The sequence below is a fragment of the Dicentrarchus labrax genome, unplaced genomic scaffold (assembly GCF_905237075.1).
Source record: "Dicentrarchus labrax unplaced genomic scaffold, dlabrax2021, whole genome shotgun sequence".
In the NCBI taxonomy this organism is placed as follows: Eukaryota; Metazoa; Chordata; class Actinopteri; family Moronidae; genus Dicentrarchus; species Dicentrarchus labrax.
The window spans coordinates 29,303,457-29,331,050 of record NW_026136704.1 but is presented as its reverse complement, the minus strand read 5'-3'; the positions used below and the strand labels follow the sequence as shown (position 1 = coordinate 29,331,050).

The following is a 27,594-nucleotide window of genomic DNA, read 5'->3' as shown; positions in this document are numbered from 1 at the left end:
AACTACACACAAATTATCAAAAGTGGAGGAACACCGAGCTCTGCATACCACATTTCTACTTGATATAATAAAGGCACTTAAGTTTGTCTATATACACTTCGATGGGGTATGGGTTGGGGTTGCACACAAGAAGTTTAAACAAAAAAATGCATCTGCAATGTTTCTGTTTGCATGTTGTCATCTCAGAAAATAATATAAAATATTAGGTTTCACATTTATTGACTTGAGACCGTGATAGCGCCATGTGTAAACAACAGAATACAGCACAATAATGACCGAACAATAAAAGATATGAAGTGCAACAAAAATTACTTGAACAGAGACAAAACATTCTTCAAGTAGACTGAATGTCTTCTTACATATTTACAACTTGGCAGAAGATAACAGAGGTTGCAGACTCTGCTCCTATCCAAGCCTTTATATCTTCCAGTGTCCTTAGGGATTTTGGTGTTGCTACCTCTAACTCTTTTCTAATATAGTAAGTAGTAGTATAATAACTCTTGTTTGAATTCAACACTATACTACTTCTGTATGAAATATTTCAACCTCTGTTCAAAAGTTAGTTTCAAACAGCTGATTTATTAAAACAACAAAAAACATTTTTTACCCATGTCCTCTCTGGCTCTGTTTCATTAGAATTAGGCTTAGGTTTTTCTTTAAGCTGCTTATTTATGCAAACAGAGAGGAGACGTCACACCTGGGAACTTCGCAGCCTCGTGCTGCAGGTTGCTAAGTGAACCTAAAGTTTACTATACATCCATCAAGATTACCCAGAGTAACCTCGGTATTTGAACCGCTAACCTTTGGCCACAAACTGACTCTTCTCTAAACATCACACGCGTATTTACTGTTAATATATCAGCTGTCACCACAACATCCTCCTCCTCAATTCATCATAAACTGTCCCTGTTCTAATTCTCAACCACAATATTCCTATAAATAATAACTCATTTTTAACGGTTTTAAGAATTGAGTGCAACTGCATTTATTTTACACAGAAAGACAAAATAAATCAGGATGATTCCCCCTTTTAAATCTTACTTTACCAGGATCTTCTCCAGAGATCAAAGATAATCTCTTTTCAATTTTTCCTGCCAATTTAAAGGAAGAAAGAGCTTCCACTGTGTAGTACTTGGGTAAAAACTTTATTAACAAAACAGAAGGCAAAGCACAGCTTAAGCTCACTTCCACAGCACAGCAGCCTACATCACCCTTCTGCCAATCGCTAAAAGTGCCACAAGAATAATAATAACATCCATCATTGTTACAGTTAAATATTAAAATAACACAGCCACTCGGATATAATGCATAATACATATATTTACTCTATAGACCTTTGCGACATTAACAGCATCTACAGAAGGCGGGTAGCCTCGGTCATGCTCATTTTCTTGCATTGTAGCGCCATCTAGTGCCATCTCAGCACAGTTACAGTAGTAGTACAATCAGAAACACAGTAGTCCAGAGGGGAGGGGGCAAAATGAGAGGCTTGGGACAAAACAGCCGCTTTGTACCATTTACAATCTCAAACAGCAATCTGTAATACTTGTTAGGAGTACTACTACTTCTACTTAAGAGTTTGGAAATCGGGTTATGGGATGGAAAAGTGTAAGATAACAAGGCAATGGGGTTATAGTTGTTTTAAAAGGGGAATACCACCCATTTTAGGAATTCTAATACAATCTTCCTTTGCAGGTCAGTTCTTCCAAACATACACCACTCTTTGTTAAAGCAAGAAGATAATGTACAGTAACAATGACTGACACCTTCACAAGGTTACATTCTGTCTTTCTACATCCCTGCACTGCACGTTTGTCACAAGTTTTTAGGTCTAGCTCAGTGATTTCTGGCGTCCGGAAAGAGTGGTGCATGTTCACGAGATTCGACTATGCTCCTGGGAGGCAGAATTTACATGAATTCTTAAAAGGGCCATTTGATTTTCACATTTTAACCCTCTTATCTCAAATCATGTATACTTTACATCAAAGCTCACAATTTTTTTTTGCAAACCAAGCTGCTGTTTTATAGATAGTTAAGTACATTTTCCCTCTTTATTTTTAAGCATCCACTGGTTTCCATGCATTCTGTATGATAAGAAAATCTACAAGAAAATATTTTAGTTGAGTAATCAATCACAGTGAACATCGATTCTGCATTATTTTCAATCTCACATTCCTGTTGGGGCGGTGATGCTGTTCTAGTGCAGGCTGATTTGAAAAGTCTGGGCTGTATTAACATATCCACCTCAAGAATATGCTTTTTCCATACTTTGTGGAAATGACTGGAAACCAATAGCTGCTGAACGGTAGGAAAAAGACCCTAATATTAAACCCCAAAATATAAATATAATCATAATTATAAATGTGTAGCATGCACTGTAAATGTATTGTAAAGTATACATGATTTGTAATTAAGGAGCTTAAACTTGCAAACATACTTGTCCTATAAAATAGGTGGAATTCCCATTAAAGGGGGTTAAGATAAACACAGTTTAGGCACAGTTAGTACTAATGCTAAAATCCCAGGTATACTGTGTGGTCACCACCAGCAGTAGTTGTGTTGCAGTAGTGGATTTTTTGGGGGGGAAACAGTTAGTATTCACTTCCTGCACGGCAACATTTTTTTCTCATTTTCTCTACATTCTATTACAAACAGCAGGACTCTAAATAATATTCCATTTATTACAATGATACTCATCATCGCATCTGGTTTGACATCTGTGGGTCGGTCAAGTTGTGTGTGTGTGTGTGTGTGTGTGTGTGTGTGTGTGTGTGTGTGTGTGTGCGTGTGTGTGTGTGTTTTATTTTTTATTTTCAGTAGGCACAGAGGAGATACTGCCCCCTGCTGGCAGGAGGATAAAACAGTGAAAAGGTGACAGGGGTTGGAGAGGATGCTGGTCCCCGACTGTGGGGATTAGAGATGTGGTTGGATAGCATTGCTTAGGCGACCACCCACTGCAGGATGCTGGTGTCTTTCCCACCGGTGGAGATCAGGAGACTGTCATCGTGCAGGAAGGCAACGTTGGTCACGTGACTGCTGTGGCCACCGTACTCGTGGCTCGGAGCCTGTAAATGTGAGCAGGGAAGAGGAAAAGTAAAGTAATGAATTAGTCAGATGTTACATGGTGAAGTCTGACAGTGATAGAATTTTAGGAAAACCAATTTTTGGAGCACAACTGTAACTCACTTTTGGATTTAGTCACAAAATGTGTGTTAAATGAGTTTTATTTCATGAGAGTTTAAAACAATATCAGCTTGTTGTAACTATTTACAGCTTCTGGGTTTCTGTGCTAATGGCAGCCAGCTTGTCTGAACGGACAATTAAGTTTACAGCTTCGGTTTAAATGGCTTTGGCTGAAAACTTGAACTTGTTAAAAGGCCTAACAGCCTAAATGTGTTTGTGAGCACAAAATAAACACCTGGTAGAAATTGTGCACATTATATGTCTGGTGGTGAGCCCACAATGAAACCCTTGTGGCTGAGCATTTTGTTATTTCTGCTGAGCTTTCCTTGTGTTTCAGTGTTCATTAACACAACAATAAACAGTGTGGGTACTCGGCTCTGGAAGTGTAAAAGGTCAACGTCTATGCAGAGCAAAACATATTCAAAACAGTCGACAGATGAGCTGTTGGATCGCCTCAGGCCATAAATATATCAGTGAAACAGCAATGCATGCATACAAACACACAGCCACTGATGCTGATGTGCTAACCGCATGTAACTGTCAGTGAACATGACTGACCCTTGGTTGAGAGCAGGGGAAGGAGAACAAGTGCACTTTGCCAAAGTCATCAGCAGAAGTCAACAGGGATCCGTCATGTGACCTGCACACGGCGTTGATGTCTGTGCCGTCTGCTCCATCTGGCCAAATTCCTGAGAGAGAAAGAGAGTTAGTGAAAGGGTGAGAAAGGGGGCAAACATTAAGATTCACTTCATGTTCCGTTTCAGGCGGCATCAAAGCGCTGTGCAGCGGTTTGATCAAAGGTCAATCTGGACATTTGTCCACCAACAGAAATGATGTTGATCTCAGCTGGGCTCACAGGCTTTAGATTAGGCTTTAAATAGGTTTTAAATGTCAGACGTCAAGTGAGTTTTATCGACCTACCAAAGGTGTTGAAGCCCAGAGTGCAGGTGGAAGTGGCCCACTCCAGGTTGCGCACTGTGTCCATGTTAGTCACATGTTTACCACTGGATGCCTCCCCTGAAAAAAACACAAATGTTTCATAATGCTCTGTGATTGTGCAACAAGTCAAAATGGTCTTATTTTGACAGTAAAACTAAATGTGAACAGAGAGAACAGGGAGAACCTACAGAAGAGGATCTCGTAGTCTCCTGAGTTGGTGACGAGGTACTGGCTGTCTGCGGACCAGTCCAGATGGGTGACAAAGCTGGAGTGGCCCTGGGGAAAAGTTTATGTTGCTTGAATAGAGATCACATGGGAAATGTGACTGAAAAATTTCACAGTCAATATGTTTTAGTTTGTAGTAAAACTGAATGTGGAAGAAGAAGTCACGTTTTCTTGTTATTCATCTAATTCTGGAGGGAAACTTTTATTTCAGTACTTCAATTAAGTTTAACAATAAAGATATTGAACTTTCAACTTCAGTTATGTAATAGAGTTGTACATAAAGAGTCCCAAGTGGTCCAAAAACTGCTGCTACTGCTTTAAATAAATATTTTTTTTTATCTAAAGCTAATAATTTGTGGAATGTATACTTACAGTGCATTTCCCCACACGGCTGTACTTTCGGCCATTCTCAGTCACAGCATAGATGTAAACAAAGTTGTCGTGGGAAGCAACAGCCAGGAAGTTACCATCTGAAGGGACAAGGACCCAGAGTTAATACAGTTTCTGAGCCCTGTTAGACCAGCTGTGTCTAGTGCCTTTTATGGATCTGGGTCAGTGATGTGAACAGGTGATGTTTTACCTGGAGAGTACTTGATGTTGGAAATGATCTCATTGCCGTCTGTGTGCATAGAAACAAGATCCCGGGTGTCAGTGTCCAGCACCAACCATCTGCAACAAACACACATCAGAAACTCAGTTCACAAGAACCCAAGAACACAAGACGAGGTCTGTTAATTGCTTGTTAGGTCCAACCAACAGTAAAAACCTAAAGATATATTTATGAGACAAAGAAAGCAGTACATTTTTGAAGATTTTAGAAGATAGAAACAGCAAATGTTCATGTTTGCTTAATGAATGATTTAAAAGATTACTTAGTTATTGTTCTCCATTCATTTTATGTTAATTGATAAATAAATTAATTGACTAATTGTTCCAGCACGAATCTAATGTAACACAATAATGTTGACACAGTATGAAAACATAGAGAATCATTAAATCACCCCACTGATGCCTCTTGTTAGTAGATTATTTCTGACTGTACATTTATTAGCAAAAGTGTAGAAATATAATAGTAATTATCAGAGTCGTTGCCATGGCTATTTTGGTTGTCATAGTACTATTTTTTAAATTTGCTATCAATACATACCATACCAATTTAATTTATAAGTGTCTTTATATACTACCTCAAGGGGAAAACTATTACCTCTTTACTTCTTTTTCCATTTTAAAGACTGTATGTATGTATTCAGTCAATAAATCTAAATAAAGTCATTAATCCCAGTGCTTTACCAGTGTACAGCTTTACATGGTTGGTGTTTTAAGAAATGGATCAGTTGTTGTGTATAATAGTTGTTTCTTAATTATAACTATGAGGCTGACCTTCCAGTCATGGTCCCCACAGCTAGAACAGCCCCGCTGGGATGGAAACCAGCACACCTCCCCGGGTCCTGAAGCACAGGAGAGAGCAGAGAAGATTAACTAGTTTATTTATGACCCTTTTTATTAAAGATAGAACTGTCAAATCTTCTTAAATTCTTTGTTATACTCCGGCGCTGTCAGGCCGGTGCTCAACATCCGGATGTTAAAGGCTTGCTATGATAAAAACCAGTCACCTCGATGGTCTTGCTCCAGAGGGGTTGATGGGAGTTGGTGTCCCAGAGGTGAACCTGTCTGTCCTGGGAGCAGGTGACGAACTGCTCCATAGAAGGATGGATGTCCAGACCCCACAGCTCATCTGTGTGACCCTGTAACAGATTACAAGTCTCATTTAATGTACCTGAGACTGCCGTGTGCACAGGTTTAAATGTTTGTTACCACTTTCCAATAGAAACAAAATGATCACCGTTACAAGTGTGTGTGTACCTGTACAATAGGAGTTAATGTATCAGGGAAGGCGGCTCTGATGATGGCGTTCTTGGTGGTTCCTACAAAGAGCTCTCCGGGTTTCCCTTCAGCCAGAGCTCGCACAGGACCAAATGACTCTCCCACCTGGAGAAACACACAACACAGACTGAAGGACAGCTGGATAACGATAGAGTTCAAAGACAATACTGTATGCGGATCTCACAGGTGTGACACAAGGGAAACTGATTTTCTCCTCAGGATTATTCTGTCATTATGCCTTTGATCTACACAGGCCACTTTGCTTCTCTCACCTCCATCTCAGCCTGTTTTCTGTAGTCGTGGCCCCACAGCACCACCTTGCGGTCTTTCCCTCCTCCAGACACCATGGTGCCGTCCTTCAGGACACAAACAGAGAAGATCCCGCCCTCGTGGGCCCCAGACACCTGGTGGCTGATGCGGTTACCACCTGTCAATCAGAAGACACAAGAAATCAGAACACAAATGGAAGACACCCTGTCTCCAATTGATCCTTTTATATTTTCATACTCTTGAATAAGTGGGGAAAACTAATGAAAACTGCACATTAAGATGAGCAAAGGAAACATTTTTCAACGTTGATGGATAAAAGACTGCTTGTGCTCGTGTTAGGGCAGGTATCACAAAATTTGTTCTGGCTAAATCTTTTGTAAAGATCCATAACTGGCATTTCAAACATCCAATCATTATCTTACATGCTGCTTTAATGTTTTCATACTTCAGTGAGCAACCAGTCTTTCAGTGTTTGGAAATATAATACCTGAATATCCTTAACAAAAGGGATTATTGTGATTCATTTAGATTCTACCTTTGGCCCAGACGTAGATGTTTCCACTGGAGTCTCCTGTGATGGCGTCTCCGTTCTCAGCAAACGCTACACACAACACATACTTTGGCTTCTCATGTTTCTAGAGAGAAAGACAAAGAGAGAAGAGAGAAGAGAGAAGAGAGAGAGAGAGAGAGAGAGAGAGATCAGATAGGATCTATTGCAAGGCTGCTAGATTAGACTGCATTTGTTTTAGCTAATGAAATAAAAAGCAAGTGTATTTTCCCCACAGTGTGGGTTAATAAGGTTGACTCGAGGCAGGGGGGTAGTGTGATACATTTCTGGAGCAGCTGTTATCACGGCTGTACCTCAAACAGGCCCTGTCTCTTGGTGAGAGTGTTGCCCTCCATGGTCCAGAAGTTGAGGTGAGATTTTCCACAGGTGACAACCAGGTTGGCATCCATGGGATGAAACACAGCAGCCAGTACAGAGTCATTGGAGCACTGCAGAGGCAGAAGCCAAGAAGATGTAATGCACATTGTTTGTTAATTACAGTTTAGAACCAGGAGATAGTATCAGTAATGATACGGCTGTATAAATGAAATCAGGGTCAGATGGTCGAAAGGTACCTTGACATCAGCCAGTTGCTTCTCCTTCTGCCAGTTCCAGACCGACAGGATGTGATCGTTGGCATCATCCACAGCGCAGAGATAGGTGCCGCCATTCTGAGAGAAGTTATACCTTCATTAAGTATTTGTTAATTGATTAAACTTTGCAGTGTCAAACCCTCTGGAAACTCTACAATATATAAAACTGCATACCGACTTGGAGAAAGCCACACAGGTGACGGCTCTGTCGAACACTCCCATCCCGATCACATGGAGCGTGTTGAGGCTCACAGAGTCCCAAACACGAACATGAGGAGCCAGCAGCTGAACAGAGAGGTGACAGAGAGAGAAACAGTGTGTCAAGACAAACTCATTTTAAATGTAAAAAACTAAAAAGTGGGATCAGTTAATACCACCTTTAAAATACTCAGTCTATATATAGCAGCGAGTGAAACAGTGAAACTCTGTAGGAAGATACAAGAGAGGCTTTCACAGTACCTTTCCATCTTTAGAGTTTCCAGCCACTTGTCCCGTTGCTATGGTAACCATGTCAGGATGCACACTCAGGCTAGGAAAAGAAAATATAAATTATGACTTCATTTTAATGATCTTACACAACTCCTGGCTTTTATGGAGAATGGTGTAAAATCCTAAATGAACATCCTCACTGCAGATACAAACTTCATCAATTCGGATTCAAACACAATGAAAGTAAATTTTGAAGATGTAAACACTAAAAGCTGTCTCCACTGGATCAGTTGCTGATGCTCTGACTTCCACGCCAAGGAAATATGTTATTAATATATGTTTTTACAAACACATTACTGACACTTAACCACCATAACATGACAGTCTTCTAAAGCATAAATGTAACATACTACAAAGAGTATCTCACTGGTTATGAAACAGTCTCAATTTAATACTGATGCCTCTAAAGGACCTACATAAACAAACAAGAACATCAGCGGGAAGATTATCTGTTTCTATATAGTTATTCCTAATGCCACCGGGTCGGATTCGATTTGATTCCTTTAAATAAATAAAACGAGGCAGTGGAAACACTACCGCTTTTGTCTACAGGGGCCGCCACAATCAATACAAAATGAAAGATCCTCGATCTTTCCATAGCAAGAGGAAGAGTGGAACTCAATATGACGCCGTGGGAGAGGAGAACATGATTGTGTCCCTGTAGAGATGAGTAGCGTTCCCAGCATGCCTCTGGGGATTCAGTTTGTTTACATCCCAATGGCTCCAGTCACAGAACTCATTCAGGATGTCAACTAATGCTCATTAAGTAAACCAAAAATCACATTAACGATGAACACAGCCAGCTTCATGCAGCTGATGAGGAGAGAAGCAGAATCGCTCTCTTTTGTCCCTTCTAGGTTTTGGACTTTGGACTTGGACTTTCAGGTTTGACCGAATAATAGAAGTGTTGTATATAGGAAATCATTTCAGTAGAATGATACAGAAGAATTACATGACGCATTTCTATGTTTCAACATATATAATATGTGTCTTGTTGAAAAGTTGCATCACAAGAGATCAAGAGTCACTCCTCTGTTTAAACAAATGTTTCCATATCCTGTTGTCACTGTCTTTCTTCGCCCTGTGTATTATTCTGCATGTTTACTGCACACACAGTACCTGAGTAGGTAATCTTTCAGCACAGCCTTTGATCAAAGGAGATACACTGACATGCACACGGGAAACCAATGGCAGAATGCAGGTTACACAGGAAATCAGACAACATATTACTCTACCCTGACCTTATGTTAACCAGCAAACACAGCTCTTATCAGCTGGTTTCTCACCATTTGACATCGTCGTTGTGGCCCAGGTAATGTCTCTGCTGCTGCTCCTCGGTGTTGTACAGCACCACCACGGAGGCGTTGAAGTAGACGATCTCGCCTGTGGGCAGCAGGTAGAGGTTGGAGCGGCAGTCTCGTCCACGGTAGCCGTACCTGGTCCACGCTTAAGTTAGGGAACAAGATGGGTGAAGCTGGACTGGACCAGCGAGAAAGAACATTTTATATTCTTCTTTCAGATATTTAGTTGAGGCTCTTTACAAGGTGGCTCACAGGTACTGAATTTTATTCCCCCTTTACAATTTCTAGGATAAGAAACCAAGAGCACTACTCATAATTCATAGCTGCATCTCCCCCCGAATATAAAGCTTACTAAGTTTTTACAGAGTTTATATTTTACATTTACTGACAAATAACTATTAATTCATGGCCATATTTAGGTTTCTAACAAACCTTTGATGCAGAGTAAAGTTTTTGATTCAAATTCCCCTCATGCACTTTTCTCTGTCATATCTCTCCCTCCGTGCCTCCCTTTCAACTTTCCTGTGTCCCCCAGGGGGAGGTACACCTCAGTTTGAAAACCTCCAGACATATAATAATTAATTCATCCTGATCCATCAAAGAAACAGTTTCTCTGTCTATTTCTCTGTTTCCCTCTCCCAGTCGGAAGGATACACCCACTGCAGTTTGAGCTTGCGGTCAGGTAGCGCCACCTTTTGGTCGAGGCTGAAGCTCTCCCTCTGCTGGTCAGGGATGTGCATGGTGACGGGGCGACCTCGGAGGAACATCCTCACGTAGCCGTCCTCTGGTGGGACAGAGAGAGGGAAGAAAAGGAGCGATGAAAGGTTAAGTGGAAAGAAAGGAACAGGAAAAATATTCAAGCTGCAGAGTATAAGAGACAGAACGAGGAGGTGACGGCACACGGGTATCTTTTTAGAAAATAACTGCATTAACTGAAGGTTGTTCCATCAGTTCCATCTTCTGAACACTTTCCAGCAATAACGGATAAAGCTTCTGCAGTCACTACTTCTTTGTTAATTCTAATGGATGTTCAATATTTCTAATGAGAAATATTTCATGGTTCAGAATGACAGTAACACAAATCCTTCAAGAGTATTTCAAGGACACCTGATGGCTAATTGAGTTTCACACATCAGAGGCTGCTCATCCTCTTCACAGCAAAGTAAGAGTACACACTGTGAGATACACAGATATAAAGTGGAGTAAAAAAAACAACCTACCTGCATTGAGGGTGCATTCTTTGGATTTACTGAAACAGAAAAAAGTATGATATATGAATGAAATATCTTGTATATAAATTGTTAAGCAAATAGGACGATTCAAGGTGTGGCTGTCCAAAATGGAAGAAAGGATAGTGTAAGAAGTTGTTTTGCACCAGCAAGTGCAGTACATCAAACACAATATTTTCCATATTTTCCTACACTCTTGAGACATCATGCATTCCCTGTAAGATTCTGAATTATTTATTCTATGCTCTGCAAGCTACAACCCTCACTGCTCAGTCTTACATTAACTGGACAATAGGAATGTCTGCGGGGGAGATGCAGAGGACTGAGTCTGCAAAAACCTATAATCAAGACTTGTAAGACAGACATTATCCTCCTGAAATGATGGGGTCTGGAGGCCTGTAAATATTGTTAACATTGTATATTACATATTAACTGGAATGTGGAACTGTGAAAATTATTATTATTTTTCCCACTGATCTAAACAATTATTAGAGGTCATTTCTTCAGGTTTCAGAAAAATTAAGACCACAGTTTTGATGTATGCCAAAGGTCTATGTGGTGTCATTTTGTTTTCCTGTGAGGATATGGCTGGATTACCAACTGACCAAAACTGCCCAAAAGGCCCTGGTATACAGTCTATTCTTTTTGAGAGTACTGTACAGTATGTGATGATTCATACATATTGAACAGACAGTGGGAAGGCTGTGGGGTCAACAGTGGCCCACAGCTCATTTTTGCCCAAGGCTCCTATAGCTAGTTAAAGGGTAACTTTGGTATGTTTTTATGTCTAAGTGACTAATGGGGACAACGATTCTTTAAATTGGTCCAGTATTGAGCGAGAGTGGTGAAGCTGGCAGCAACTGAATCCTTATGAGCAATGGTGCAACATCAAAGAACATCCACTGAAAGTGCTCTTTTTTTGCAACTGCAGGCTCAAATTGTTTGTTCAAGTGTCTGACAACATTATAAACATTAACATCCACATTTGTGGAAGAGTAAGATCCTTTTTGTTTAACCAGAAACCACATCATTGCATTCAAAACCACCAGACTCCACTGAGAAAAACATTTTACCTTTAACATCTTAACACTTCCTTCAAACTCGACAGAAACAAAATAAAAGACACTTTGTCTTTCCATTGTTTCAACAATTACCAACTCTGGTTTGGTTGAAAACAAAAACAAAAACGCTTCATTTAGCAAGTTAGATGTGAATGTATTCTGGCTCTACATGCTGTTTCTCCTCACTGCCTCTCTGATGCCCGACCTCCCTCTCGCTCCTCCCCTGATATTTTCATAAGAAAATAGGGTCCACCTTACGTTGTAAGATTCCATTTAATACTGGGGCATACACTTTTGCTATTGGACAAGACACAAAGATAAGGACAGTTTAGTTTGTCTTTGATGAACAGAGAAAACGATTAAAGTCCCAACCCTTTCATATGACTGTGCAAACAAGTTGATAAAAAGAGTCAGCAGACACAAAGTAAACAGAGAAGTCCTATTATCTATGTAACCACACATAGTGGGTGACAATGAATCACACAGTGAACGTGGTGCTCAGCCAAACAACGTGACAGAGGAGGATCAAAGCAGAGATGAGAGAGAGAAGTGAGATGGAGAAGCACTCCTGTTACCAAATGTCACAAAGAAAAGCTGAATGTATACAAAAAAAGTTGGATTTAATTACTCATTTAAATTCAAAATGACAACCAGTCACTCATCCACTTTCCCCCGAATCCATAATTAGACCTGTCAATCAAAACCTGGAGCTGCCTCATCAGTTTGCAGCAGACGAAGCTGTTCCTGAATCAGCTGTCCGTCAACCAATCAGGACTGCCCGCTGAGCGTTTCAGTGCATGCTGACCGCTCAACCTAACCTGTCAGGATGCTGTCAACCAACCACATTATCAGGATGTTGAAGCCCTGCCTCAGCTGACAGGTGCATATCACCATGGCAACAGCAGTAAAAGTGAGGCTTGATAAGATAAGGGGAAACTGCGGGTTTGTCTCTTCATGCTCAGCAACAGGAGAGTCGGGAACGATGTGTTTGACTTCTATGCGCGTCTGAAAAAAGCAAATTAATCTTCTTTACAAAATGTTTAATGAGGAAGCAAATGCATTCTACATGTTTGCTAGACCTCAAATTACACACTGAACACTGAGTGTAAACAACTTTAGTTTGTTAACAAGAAAACTCAACAGGACACCTTCAATCACCAGGATGAACCACGGGTCTACTTTTCCAGTTGAGTTTGTTTAACAGGGAGTTACCTGACTAAACCTCACAGCACCTCTCACTGTCTCTGAGCTTGTCATGTCATGCTAAGTGAAATGTATTCATAAAGTTTTTTTTTAGGTTTGCCACAGTGTTTAACAAATCAATAGGGCACACAGGTGAAAAGATGAATTATTAATCATTAAAGATCAGAGCTGGTATGTGTGTGTTTGAAATAACACAAAGCATCTGAAGAAGATTAAAAGACAGACTGCAGGGTGAACGGGCGACTGATCTAAGATCCTAACTGGTGTCTGTTGTGTCTCTGGCCAGCTGGAGGCAACCAGGCAGGGTGTCGGCTCTTTAAAATACCCACATAAAGGCCCGTTTGTCTCTTGAACTTTCTGTTTGTGTGTGTGTATGCGTGGTGTGCCAGCATGATGAGGCGTGGCCTGGTTTTAGCCAATAAGAGAACAAGATTGATTCAGAGCCAGTAATTAGTGCAGGGCATGCTGGGTAACTGGCAGCCGTACAGGGCAAATAACTGTGGATCTAAAAGCCATGCGGCTGCAGTCCCAGTCACCAGTTTTCCAGTGAGAGGGAATGCACAAAAGGAGCACTCATTAACATGCAGCACTGAGTGTATTGTTGACATTTTTTGGCTGCCTGCACTCTCAAAACACAACCAGTTCTTGTAAGAACAAGAGGGGCCTAATCGGCATCAAAGACCCGTCAGGGTTCCCCCATCAGAGTTTTGAGAAAGTGCCATCAAGATTCATTAATTCTTTGTAGACAGATTGCTTAAAAATCCCTGGAATCTCAAGCTCACCCAGACGTTCCTGACCTCTTGCTGCCAGGCAAGAAAACTTCTCAGTGTGGTCTGGAAATGCTCAACAGAAATTTGCTTGACTCACCCTAATGGGCACAGAGATAGCTTGGCAGATGATGAGAACACCCGTCAACCGACAGACAGATACAGTAGTTAATGTGCTCTGCTTCTCTAAAGACATCAACATGAACCCGTCGTGTAGCTCGGCTGAGCTTGGGATTTGCTTCAGGTTTTTAGATTGGAAAAAAATAGCGTGTGTTCTACAAAGCTGATCATTTTTACCTGAATTATTCAGAAAGCAAACTTCTGAATAAATCCCACCAGCTAAACCTGGAGTGGGTGGCATAACACATTTATCTTACATTACATGATTTGATTAAAACTGTATTACATAAGGAAGAGAAGAGAGCTCCATTCACCTGAGAGAAACTTTAGCAATGGATGTTGTAGTAAATCTGTTTTTATTATAGTGATGCAGGCAGAGAGAAAATGGATGTTGTTTTCTGATTGATGGGTCAAAGCCCCCCTGTGGGAGTGGTGGGAGCGGTGTGTCCATTTCCTAGTCCATTATGACTGAAGTACTGCTGTGGTTCAGTTAATGGACAGTCATATGTGATCATCTTCACGTCTTCACTCAACTCAAAATACATTAAGACACTGAACTTTGCTCCATTTTACGTTAGACTAATCGGAGGCATCAGACAAAATTAGTTAACATTTTTTACTTCATCAGAATTTTACATGGTTTAAATCTGAGGGAAAGTATGTTTATTCTAGTTAATATTGTTTACTCATGTTTTTTGGGGGGCTACAACTATATACATAATAGTGTTAATTTAAATAGAAAATGTGAAGGAATCACATAAAATTTCCTTTTATCAAAACTTTCTGTCCCATGAAAGAGAGATAAAAGGAAACAGATGGATAGAGTGAACATGATAGAAATCTTTTCCTTATTCCTTGTATTTGCATAAATCCAGACCTCAACTTTGTACAATGCCCTACAGTTTTAAGGTGTATTACCCTTGATTTAACATGAAATCCACGTAATATCAGATTAAAAGAAAGGCAATCATAGTGATGATAGACTGGTTTACTGCGGCAAAACCTGCATTTAGTGGTGCAAAATGCTTCTCTGCAATGAGCAACACAGTCAATATGTTTGTCGCATGTTAAGCAGGATGTCCAATCAATGTTGTCAGTGTTTTTGCATGCAGAGCAGAATCAGTAATCGTAACACGAGTCCCACCACTCTGCACCGGCCTGGTCACAATGCAGCAGGCCAGGGTGTAATAAAGAAACTGTAATATCTGTATCAGGAGCTGTGTCCTGTCTGCTGCCAGAATCAATCAGATTTAACAGAACAATCAGTTAAGTGACAGGGTTGCTGAGCACAGTGTGACCAGTCCCTGTCACTTCACATTCACTCATCCCATATTTATGTGTGTGTGTGTGTGTGTGTGTTTCATAACTGGACAGAAATGTGACATTTGTTTGTTTCCACCATCATTAGTAGCCCAAAGACAAAAGAGCCACTAATGACACTTAAAGAGGTGCATAAATTCATTCAATATGTGTGACATAATGTCAGAGCTCTTAGCTAAAAGATCCACTTCAGAAAAAGGCCCCACATTTACAAAATACTTTATGCTGGTTTCCATAAAAGTCAGATTTCAGTTTTCTGAATATTGTGAATGTAATTCATCATCTTGCTTTTTTAATAAAAAGCAAGTTTCACAGAACACAGTACATTTTTTCCTTCTTTGTTTGAATTACACAATTAAACTATGACTAATTCTTTTTAAAATGACATAATTTAGCATTTTTAGTTTGAACCAGACGTATGTTTTGCCATTTGATCCATGGTCCACAAACACACTTGTTTCTGTATTCATGTTACTATGCTGCAGCCCCTCCCCACAGCCCTGCAGACAGGGAAACCTACTGCATCAAACAGTTTGCGTGACAACAGAGTCTGTCATGCAAACCACAAACAACCCAACTTCCTCAGGCTGTCGTGCAGCCAGACCTAAAAAAACTGATTTTTTTTTACACTGAAAATAACCAAAAACTTAAGGTGGTGAAGCCTGAATGAATTTTCAAACTAAACCGCAGTGTTTCATTGTGCAACCTATAATCCAATTCAAATATTATTCAAACAACAAATGAGAGACTGGGTGTGACACAAGAAAATCTGTTTTTTTTTTTTTTTTCAGAAATTCAGCCAGCTGACTTTAAAAGCAGCACACACATTTTTAAAATGACTACTAACCACCCAAAGACTAAAGCTACGCACTGTCCTTTACAAAATACATAGATTTATTCATACCTTTTTGTGCTATGAATCCATAAGACTTTCACCTCTAAAAAGCTTTATCAGTAAACTCTCTCTGCTCCCAGTCCCCTACTCTTTCTGTCAATCATTGATTGTCAATTGTAAAGCAACCGTTTACCTGGAAGATCTCTTCATGGCTGCGAGGTTTCCGTTAGATTCAACAGTCAACAGTGGTGAGCAGTCCTGTCCTGTCCAACAGCTACAGCAACACACCGACTTCCTCCTTCACTCAGCAAACTTTTAGCTCAGCCCGAGGAGACCCCATCATCCAATCAGAACGCATTTCCTGACTGAGCAGACCCACCTCCTCTACTCGGTAACCACACCCCCCCTTTACCAAGAACTACTGGAAATTTGATCCATCAGCAGAAAGACAGGAGCTAGAGGGAAAGGAAAGGAAGGGAGAGGGAAGGAAAGGAAAGGAGAGGGGATGAGAGGCAAGGGACAGAATAGTAAAAGAAGAGAAAGAAAAAGAAAAGAGGAAATAAAAGGAAACAGTAGAAGAGGAGGGAAGAGGAAGGTAAAGGAAGGAAAAGAAAGGGTGAATGTTGATTGAGAAAGAACAGCAGAGATTATAAAAATGGAGAGAAGAAGGAGAGGAAGGAGGTTTAACTGTTCATGAGAGAAGAACACAACAGGAGAAAAAGAAATAAACAAAACCGTGGAGGATTAGGAAAAGAGAAAAAAGGGATTTAGAGGTAAAATGGCCCCTAATGAGAGACAGACAGACGGAAGAAAAGAAAAACAAGAAGGATGGAAAAAGTGTGTATAACTATGAAGAGAAACTTCCACCAGGTTTGTTTACTGATGACATGTTGCGTTCACTTGGCTGTGACACGTGGATACTTCACTGTCCATCAAGCTCACAGCTGTGGCATCGCAAAGACCAACAGCCTGTTAACGGCGACGTAATTCATGGTGACATCCGAGATTCACTGCAGGCGGACAGGAATGCTGACTGTGGAAGTGTAACGACCACAGATGATGAGGGGACACATCAGAGGACACTTATGATGATTTGCAGAATTCATCTCTTGCTCCTCGAAAAACACAGTCTGAATAATTGAAGCCTCTCACAACATCCTGAGTGTGCTTTAAACTTCAAAAACTCTAAACCATCAGTTCTCAGAGCCCAGCAGCTTCCGCTGAAGGCTGTAAATGCAAAACAGTTTCAGTACAATCAGATACAGATGCTGATTAGATTGGAGAGCGGAGGCAGTTGCTCCTCTTGTCTTTGCCCATTAAGCAACATTTCTCTGTGTTTTTATTCCATTTTAAGTATAAGAGAGTGCAAAGTCAGTTGGATTTCTTGGCCCTAACACTGAAATGAAGTAATGAAAGAGAAACAATATGAAAGTTCTTTCTGGTCTTTGCTGTTAAACAAAGATCTAGTAATGTTTTTTGTCTAGTTGAAAATAATTTGATATTCGTTGCATTACTTCTGCACTACTCACAAAATATGAACCGCATTTAACAACCCAAACTAACTCACAGCTTATTTGACATGTTTACTGAAGCAGTGGTTATACCGTGTGACGAGGAGTCTCTCAATTCATCTGTCAGACAACCTGTTCACCCTCAGTCAGCACACAACTGCACAGACTAAAGAGCCCCTCCATGGGCGGCATCACTGAATTTCATGGATATTGTAGGGAAAGTGTTCAGGATCTCCATCATAGAACCCAACTTCCAATATTCACTTCAGTGTCGGAGTTAAAGGAAGCTGTATCCTCCTTATTGAAAGAATTGTTGTGCAACCGTGCATGAAAAGGCCTGTTTGATGTTTTTTTCGAAAGTAACAGAGCAAGTTTTGAAACAACAAGACTTTGATGGCCTAAAGCCATACTGAAAAATTACCTGTCTGTTTTTGACCTGATTGTTCCACTTCAAGTTAAGATTTGAACTTTCTGGGCTGGTTCCACATCAAATAAACTATAATCTGAACACAGGCATCATTTGTATTAAACATGTTAAGTACTCTGATATCTAAAAGCTGGCTTAATATCTAACATAACTCAAATAATTCTTGCTGTAACCAAACACTCTCTCTCTTCACTCTTCTTCTTTCTGCCTCTGACTGACTGACTGTCGTTGCAACAGACAGAAAGACAGAAGAAAGAACTTGAGAGGTAAGACAGCTCATTAGACCAATCTAAAGTGACCCAGTGAACTCCCCCACAACCCTGCTGACCCACGATACACAAACATGCTTGTTAGAGAAAATGAGGAGTTTGTTTTTTTTTCTCTGTTACATCTGCCTCTGCCATCTGCGGCTGATGATAGTTTTTCTAGTATCACAGAATAGTGAGAATTATACCAGGTATTAGGAGATGTCTGTGAATGCATAAACATGGTATATAATACACACCATCACACTGGACAAGGTGTTACCTTTTGCCTCCAGAGGAGCTGCTGGAGGAGGTGGTTCGACTTCGACTCTCTGCTCCCATCTCTCTCCTCACCAGGGTGAGACGCTCTGTGGACATACTCTTCCTAAAGGAGAGGAAAAAAGAGGAGAGGAGCAAAATTGAAATCAGTATGTTCTGACATGTGAAACTCATCTTTACCCTTCTTCACCTCTATTGTTAATGAACATTGCTAAAAATAAAGTTAGTCTTAATTCATTTCCCCAGTTAAATGGGGTCTTGTGATAATGAAACTAGTGGTGACAGATGTGTGAAGGTTGAGAGCAGTGTGAAGGAATGTGGAAGGCTGATTAATCTTGGGATGACACAGCAAAAAACTCACTGGTCATTTACCTTTTATCACATAAATGACAACCAACAGCCATCAGATTTCAGCTCTGTGTTTTTGGCAATGTGAAAACAAAATTATAAAAGCAGACAAACAAAAGGACATGTTATTGCAAATAAATAAAGTAAGTAAATCACATGTTGCCTTGTGGAGATCTGTGTTCAAAACTTTTTGAGTGAGAGTTTTTTAACCCCAGAATCTCCCTCCTGACATTAAGTGTAAAAGCAGGAATAATACACAATGTGATATCGAGTGGGATATTTGTGGCAGCGTTTCTGTTTTTGTTAGTGTTTTGTATACCTCTTGATGGACTGTAGCACCTCCTTCTTAGGAGAGGAAGGGGAGGAGAGGAGGCGTTTCTGTTGAACGTAGCCGTTACTCAGAGGCCTGGAGGGAAGAGCCTGCAGGAGCTGACGCACTGAAAAGCCACAAATCCTCATTAATTGTTGACAGTTTCATTAACAACTAATGTACAGCACAGTGCCAAAACTAAATATGAGACTGTCACTTTGTACTGTAGGTGAGTTAATGTTGTCCCTGTACTCTGTGACAGTGCGTGCAGTACAACTTTAATTTCTAGTTTCTAGATACATGTCACCGAGGACAATTCCTAAAGATTTTGTGTATAGCACTTGGTTCACACTGTCTACCTGAGCAGCGCGTGATGGCTACGGCGCTGAACAGCTGTGTCTGACACGCGCTAGGTGTTTCCACCGACAGCTTGTCAGCTGCGTGGCTGCTGCTGCCAGCTCTATCTTTCTATACTGAGTTTGCCTTTGACAAATACCATACAATAAAAGCCCTGTTAACATATAAATGGATTCTGTCCACAGAAATGGAAGAGAGCTTTTAATATGAAACAGAAACAGGAGTTGTTGAGTTCATAAAATACATTTATATATTTTTTTCCATGTCTGTGACATATTCTACCGATAAAGACACTGAAACTGTAGTGAAAGGTGTATATGTTGCTAGTTTTGTCAGTATGACTACGAACAGACACTTTTCACCCTATTTCTGCTGGGAACTGTAGTGAAGCGTCACTGCCGCCGCAGCTGAGACACAGGAGTCACGCGACTGCTATAATCTGTTGACATGGGCGGCGAAATAAAAAGCAGGATGTTCCGCCATACGCTCAGTGTGCTGTGCTTAGGTAGGCAATGAGAACAAGCCGTTAGTCTGACACTGCAGGTGTTGCAGTTAAACTGGCCTCAGGTGTCTGTTTTGCAACACACAGTACATTGAAAGGCCACCGACAACTTTCATTGCATCCCTTTAGTTTATTGTGTTTTAGGAGCGGTGAGCTATTTCCATTGTGACAATGGGAAATGAATAAGTATAATCTCATACGGAGTAGTGTTGACAGGACAGCAGTTCTAGTAGTACAGTGGCTAATTAAGATTAAACAACAATTACTTTGTTAGCCTTCAACAACTACAGCTCCGATGAGGGTTGACACATTGCCAGTGACTAAGACTCATGGGAAATGTTGTTATTCAATGGTTGCTCAAATTGCACCAACCATCACAGTGGTAGACAAGCATTTAAATCTTAGAATGTGAACATAACAGCAAGAAGACGTTTCAGCTTTACAGAAATACTGATGATACATGCTGAAGGATGATGACATAACTAACTAGGAAAGGGTTCAGGACTTTGGTCCTACCCTTGGTAGGTGGTGCTGAAGCTTTGGTGGCCAGAGGTCTCCTGCCTGCAGCATGGACGCCTCCCGGTTGCATCCCCAGGCTCTGCTCCTCACAGTACCCCAGTCGGCGCAGGGCATCCGCCAGAGCTGATTTCAGCAGCTGGATCTCATCCTCCTGCAGCTGCAGCTTCTGCTCCAGGTGTGAAACCCGGTCCTCCATGTCCATGTTACTACTGGCTGACACCGTGTCATCTAGACAGGGGGAGAGAGGGTTTTAGTTTAAATTTCAGCTACTGGGACCTAAAGCTCACAGTGCAGTCTACAAACGGTCCCAATGGGCAGTGGTAACAACCTGTTGCCTCTGTTCATTACAAATGATAACACACTTTGGTGACACAAGTACAGTACAACACTGATAAAAGTAAGTACATTAGTTTACTGAAAAACATATTGCATGCAGCTTTAACCACTTTTAATAGAAATATCACAAACAGAAAAAGACATCACAGTTCAGTTTGACAAACGCTGGATTTTATGGACTAGGAGTGCTAAAAGAAAACCGCAACGAGGACTTACTGTTGGTTACAAAATGAAGATCAACGACCTGACTGTGTATGTAGGATATAAGAGATACTGAAAAGATGAAAGAGTGAACTAAAGTATGAGATCCTATGAGTAACTGGTGCCTGGATATTTGAACATTTGGGCTTATTTGGACACAAACAGCTGCTTTGGGAGAGCGTTATGGATATCTGCTACTGCTGCTTGTGCTTTGTGAATCAATGGTTTTGAGTTTCTCAGGGGGCGTGCAGGAAACTTGACTGCTTTTAATAATTTAGACTCTGTGTGTGAGTGTGAGTCAGAAACTATGAGAAGGAAAACAACACCAGATACCAGGCTGTGTGGTTATTTTGTATGGACAGCATGGGAGAAAACAAAAAAAAAAAAAAAAAAAGAAAGAGGGATGGAGTTGCAGATAAAGAAACAAAGCTTTGTCCTCCTCATTACATTCTCGTGCGTTTAAAGATTTAAAGGTAGCCTGTGGAGTCTGCAGAGGGCAGTAATGCAAACGTGAGAGAAAGAAGAGGACTGCTTGCTGATGTAAACATGAATGTGAATGATGCAGTTTGTTGCAAATGTTTTATGAGGAAGGAAATATATTCAGCATGTTTGTTTAGCCTTGAGGATACACACTGGGGTATTTTGTTGAGAAACACGGATTGTAAACATAAATATTTACAAGAAAACTCCACAAGGGGACAGGATTAAAAAGTGAAAAATGATAGAATTCAGTCATTTCTTTTCCTTTTAAATGTAACCACAGCAGCAGCATGGCTTTACGGATGTCGGCCAGTCAGTTGAAGTCAGTCAAACCTTTACGCAGACATCATAGTGCTAATGCCTCTTCCTCTAGCAACAACATTTCATTGCTATCTGTGGTTTTGAGACAAAATCTTTCACACGTTCACATTCACCACAGGATGAATTATAATAACTTGGGTGATCCTTACTTCTTATCCGGTTAACATGTCCATTTGTCAGATACTTCCATGACCAAATGCCTGAAAAACTACATACACTCCCATCAGCCACATCTGTACATTATCTTTGGAGCTGATTAGCAAATATTAGCATAACTATGAGCTTGAACGTGGTAAATCTTACCTGCTAAACATCAGCAGCATGTTAGCATCGTCAGTGAGTTCATTTAGTGTGTCAGAGCCACTGTAGCTGCAGACTACTGTTAAACAGCATTAAAAAACAAATCAAATACAGTGAAGGCTCACCACATTTATCCAAACTGGCGCAGATCAACCAGCAAAATCTGCCTTTAGTTCAGCCTCCTCACATCCCTCCGTCCTCTGCCTTTATGCCTCTTATCTTGGACTCTTTCCAGCCTAATCGGCCACCATCCTCCCACGCCGACTAGATTATCAAAGGCAAACTGCCCAGTGCGGATTATTATTCTACTGCCCAACAGATTACAACCTGATAGTCGAAAACAGGTTTACGGTTCGACAGAACATCTCCACTCTTCTTGCGTCCTAAATTCTAAACCCTGTCCGTTCTCTGTTATGAAGCCAGCTCTGCCACAATGATTACAAACACAGACTGGATTTTAAATATTACACCAACTGAGAGAGAAGTTATCTTCTACTCAACACTGTCAGTCAGTACATGCAGCTTTCTTTCGATAAGGCTCCCCCTTAGAAAATATGAGATTTCTCTACATTTCAAATTCCTTACACCTGTTTATATTTCTCGAAAGAAGTTAAACTGAAGAGCAGATATCAGGATCAAACAATCATGTGTTGAGATGAAGCTTGCTCCTTGATCACTGCTACACATATAAAATACCTTAAAATAAGTGTTATTTTCTGTACACATCTGTATGTTCAGCTATATTTTCTAATTCTTTATTGAAAAGAATCCATTGCAAAGATGAGACTGGACATAAAAAGCTGCAATGAGAAAGTTTTAATTTCCTGTTTCTGAGGTTTATCTATTAAGACAGGAAGTACGCAATGAATACTTATTTATGAAAAACACCAAATTAAGTATTGAATTCTGTCATAAAATGGCTACAGTATTACCTACAGTAGGTACAATTAAACATATCAGAATCAGCCTTTAAAAACCTGTTTCATTGATAATGACTTGTTGTCCAACTAGCAATACATAGTAAACCCATTCAGTGTAATATCTACCATGAACTTCCATCTCCTCATTATCTTTGCTGCAAAGGTCAGACTCACCATGTGCACAATATTCAAAGATCTGAGCTGCAACAGTTTAAAGTATTAACTTTAAACTTGGAGTAAAAGAGCACTGCACTCCAAAATTGGCTTTACAGGTCACACACTGCTTCAGTGCGAGCCAATACAACGCTCCCAGCATGCATCAGTTCACTGCTGTAAGCTGAGCTGGGGGACACAGGGAGTACTGTTACTGTTACTGTATCACATCTTGCAGTCAAATGAGACAGGAAGGGGCCACAGGGAAAATAAGCTTCAGATTTACATACAGAAATAAAGCTTGGGGGAGATTTGCATGGCAGAAGTGCCTGACGGATCAGCAGCATAATGTCAGATTACCTCAAGCCTCTGTCATCGTTTCCTTCTTAAATGTCTCCAACTTCCTGCTAATTTATCTGATGTAGTAGTTTAGAATGGTTTATCCAAATGACATTAGCCTTTTGCTGAATATCAGAAGTCAACCAGTTGTGTGGTCCAACGCCAAAAATGGAGGTTCTCTGACAAAAACATATTTTAATGAAATTACCTCATAATCTTTGCTTTTTATAGATATTAACAATTCATTTAAACTCTGTATTGCTTCCATTACAATTGAAAAGGTGTGTGGGGTCTCTCTCCCTTCTAAAAGCCATTAATTAATCTTCATTATGGTCTAAATGCAGTTTCAGAGTCAATGACCCATTTGAAAACTAATTTACTATACTGTATATTAATTATGGAAAGCCAGAGTTATTCCCATGGATGTTTTGTATATTAAAAGTATAGAAATAAAGTGATGTCTCACCTCCTGAAGGGTGATATTACACAAATACAATCTCCTCTTACTGCCTGTTCTGTGTCAGCTACATGATGCAGATAAACAGTCACAGTCATTGTAACACAAGAGCAATGAAGCACTTACAATAACATAACATACTGTTTTATAATCGAATACAGGTGAGGTGAATGGGTCCAAATAATTAAAACAGTGAACGAGTGAGCAAAAGAGAGAGAAGCAAACAGAAGAAACAGTCTTTAACTGTAGGAGGGGACAGATTGTAGGTGGGAGGAGATGGAGAGTGAAAGGAACAGAGACAGGACTGAGAGAAAGAGAGAGGAGAATGATTAATGTATAACTAAATATGGCAATTATCGTGTTTATCTAAACTGCTGTGACTGAACTGAACAGAGAAACAGAAAGAAAAAGAGTGAGGAGGCGCTGGGGAGACAGGTACAGGGATCCAATGAAAGGACCTGGAAGAAGACAGTCACAAACGCTACACTCACACTGTGAACAATTTTTGACATTGCCTAACGCTAGACTTTACAAGTCACACCACAAAACATGTTTTGTTTTGTTAATGGAGACACAAATTGAGAGATATGCTCACCATTTCTTTGCTACTACTGAGATCTTTACCACTAGTAGTGCACAAAAAGGTAATATGTCCTGAGGGTTATTATGGTGTTAACATGCCCACGATTACCAACTTATCACACATGTTAACAGCTCCTGTATGCCGACATGCTGAATTGATGCAAATGCATTCAGCATGACATGTTTAACAAACACTGTTTGTGTGCAATGCTGCTGATCCTGAACTGAGCCCGGCTGTACTGTAAACAAAACTGGTCATGTGATCATTGAAGTGTTACGATGCTAACTTCTGGTATGTAATGTTCCCAACTTCAACTTTATTGTCCCTGTGTGAAACACAGAATTTACACTGACTACTGTTTTTCTTATGTTTTTATTCTTCTTTTATTCCAGTAAGTATCATTTTTTTGCATGTGTCAAGCTACTGGATGCCTACATTTCCCTTTGGATCTATAAAGTATCTATCTCTCTATCTCTCTGATTCAAAAACAAAAAAACATAATAGAAACCCATTAACATATATATAAACCTGTAAAATATGTTAACATTTAGCATGTTTATTTTGAGTTGTAACATGCTTCCATTTCAGCATGTCAGAGCATCGTTTTTTTACATTCAACTGAACACATTAAATGCTATATACTGAAGAGAAAGAAGAGAGAGAACGATGCAAAACAAGCGAGGAGAGGAAAGAAAGGGTAAACAGAGAGATGAGAGATCAGCAGGGTTCACCTTCATCTCCTCTGCTGTCAGGACACCTGTTTAAAAACACTGCAGAGCCGGCTACTTTTCAGTTTGCCCTTGAATTATCACACACACACACACACACACACACACACACACACACACACACACCCCATAACAATGGTTACACCTCAGTGGTATTCCATTATTCTCCTTATAAACCAAATCTATATTCAGCAAGCGACTGTACACACACACACACACACACACACACACACACACACACACACACACACACACACACACACACACACACACACACACACACACACACACACACACACACACACACACACACAGTGAAGTGTTACTTAAAAACCAGCTGACATGACTCGGCTGATACAGACACATGGCTGCTATAGGGAAACGGAAAAAGAGAGAGAGGAAGGAGGGTAGTGGACAAAAAAAGAGGGATGGATGGAGAGGAGGAAGAAGCCAATAAGGAGTTGGAGGGAAGGGAGTAAAAGGAAGAATGGAGGGGAGACAGATGGAAAGATATGGATGATGAAATGCAGAGGGGGTGGGCTGTGTGTGATGCTCGCCAGAGGGAGACGGCGAGATGGACAACGGGAGGCCGGCGGAGGGAAATAAGAAAACTGGAGGCTGCTGAAATATTCATGGTGCAGTGAAGTGATGATGAAGGTGGAGCTCGTCTCGCCTACCTGCCATCGTGCCACGCTGAGTGCCTGGTCACTCCTCCTGTCAATCAACCAGTGTGTCAGTCCACAGGGCAAACACTCAGTCAGGTCGTCCACTTGCTCTCACTCTCCGTCCCCTAGAGGCTTTCTGAACTCCGACTCCCTCCCCTCCCCGTCTGCAATCAGTGCTCGATCACTCTCTCTCTCTCTCTCTCTCTCTCTTTTACACACACACTCACTAACTCTCATCCCCCCATCCTCTCCTGCTGAACCACCAACATTTCCTCCTCTCCCTCGCTTCCTGGACCACTCCCTCTTCCTCCTATCATCCCCTCCCCCCTTTTTTTCCCCATCCTCCTCCTTCCTCTTCTTCTCCTCCTTCACTTCCTTCCCTCCTCCTGTCTTGTTAGCTATAGGCAGAGACGACAGAGGCAGTAGGGGTGGAGCATGGCTCAGGGCCACTCACACACACACACACACACACACACACACACACACACACTGCACCAGCATCAGCATCTGTACAGCCAGGCACCACCAGGAAGAGATGCTGCAGAGCCGGACTCCAGGATCAATGACACACACACACACACACACAGACACACACACAGACACACACACAGACACACACACACAGACACACACACACACACTAAAGTGATGCAGCAGACGTGAACCACATTCACATACAAGTCTGTACAGTATCATCTGTGTATCTTACTGCTCTGGGTCATAGTGCTACACTGTTGTCTACAAACTACAACAAACACAAACTGTTTATTCTGACACCATCCTGCTGCCGGAAATACTCCAAATATGACCAAATATGTATTAACTCACAAGTGAAAATAGTCCAACAAATGCACTATTTACTCCTGCTAAAGTAAATCCTGCTAAAAACTACAGTAGCCAGCTGTTTTAGGAAATAAGAAAATCAAAGTATGTTAGTGGCCCTTTTTTAAAGATTTACATCTTCATAGGAACCAGGGTCAGTTCAGGGTCCACAGACAGGCTGCTGAGAGACAGACAAACACAGTGCTTCTGGTATTTTCATGAAATTTGTTGACGATAAGAAAAAGCTAAAAGAACAACAGACACATCTTTAACTCGAACTGATCCAGAAATGATCAGATTCATTCGGATTAAAATGAAAACAGACAGTTCCTCTTCTGCTTCTAACAGATTAACATTTTGGAGACACAAAGTGTTCACCAGACTAAACCAAAACACTACAGCACGACCAGCCTTCAGCTAAGTGGTGCTTTTCTCTCTTCTTTTCTCTCTACAGCAAATTCCAGGCAGAAGTTGGCAAATCACAGGCCTGTGCAGCAGTACAATGTGCTGTGATTGACAGCTCCTGTTGCTGTAACACTGCATACACTTACTCAGTCATCAGTCATTTCATCTCAATCTACAGCGGAAAGAACACACTGTACTCTGCACTACCAGCATGGACCCACACTGCACATATGGTACCCTTTACACTGTAAATGTGTTCCTCATTGTCACTGTGTTAATGTGTATTTTTAGCCTATCAAGAGTGGCCCATCAAGACTACTTCCATCCTCTTTGCTCATATTAAATCCTGGATGTGAGCACCAGTGATTCATATTCTCCACAGCCTGATGGAGACTAAATTAAATCTGAGTGAAACACAAA

General features: G+C 40.8%; 2 protein-coding genes across 3 annotated transcripts in view; one reads left to right on the top strand and one right to left on the bottom strand.

Annotated features, from left to right (window-relative positions):
• LOC127362650 (rhomboid-related protein 4) overlaps positions 1 to 27,594 on the top strand; it is a 424,067-nt gene that overhangs the window by 385,621 nt on the left and 10,852 nt on the right. The gene's annotated exons all lie outside the window — the stretch shown is intronic.
• Positions 1,127 to 25,976, bottom strand: eml2 (EMAP like 2). 2 transcript variants are annotated; one of them, XM_051398577.1, is made up of 22 exons: positions 25,960 to 25,976; positions 20,462 to 20,692; positions 19,096 to 19,213; positions 18,433 to 18,534; positions 10,652 to 10,680; positions 10,086 to 10,215; positions 9,417 to 9,566; positions 8,101 to 8,170; positions 7,816 to 7,926; positions 7,624 to 7,719; positions 7,363 to 7,497; positions 7,037 to 7,136; positions 6,504 to 6,658; positions 6,211 to 6,336; positions 5,961 to 6,092; positions 5,728 to 5,795; positions 4,928 to 5,016; positions 4,720 to 4,817; positions 4,311 to 4,398; positions 4,105 to 4,200; positions 3,742 to 3,872; positions 1,127 to 3,065 (listed from the first exon to the last, which is right to left on the bottom strand). In XM_051398577.1, exons 1-22 carry the CDS (start codon positions 25,964 to 25,966, stop codon positions 2,940 to 2,942), a joined length of 2,388 nt encoding a protein of 795 aa, XP_051254537.1. In that variant the 5' UTR covers positions 25,967 to 25,976; the 3' UTR covers positions 1,127 to 2,939. The 2 variants fall into 2 exon arrangements, with proteins under 2 accessions (XP_051254537.1, XP_051254538.1); XM_051398578.1 differs by lacking the exons at positions 18,433 to 18,534; positions 19,096 to 19,213; positions 20,462 to 20,692; positions 25,960 to 25,976 and adding an exon at positions 16,160 to 16,322.

What these genes read in the sequence shown, in the direction of transcription:
- eml2 (XM_051398577.1), bottom strand. An exon ending in AAGCTCAAACTGCAGTGGGT is followed by an intron (nt 9,567 to 10,085) that starts GTATCCTTCCGA and finishes AGCGTGGACCAG; the next exon opens with GTACGGCTACCGTGGACGAG. An exon ending in CATTAACTCCTATTGTACAG is followed by an intron (nt 6,093 to 6,210) that starts GTACACACACAC and finishes AATCTGTTACAG; the next exon opens with GGTCACACAGATGAGCTGTG.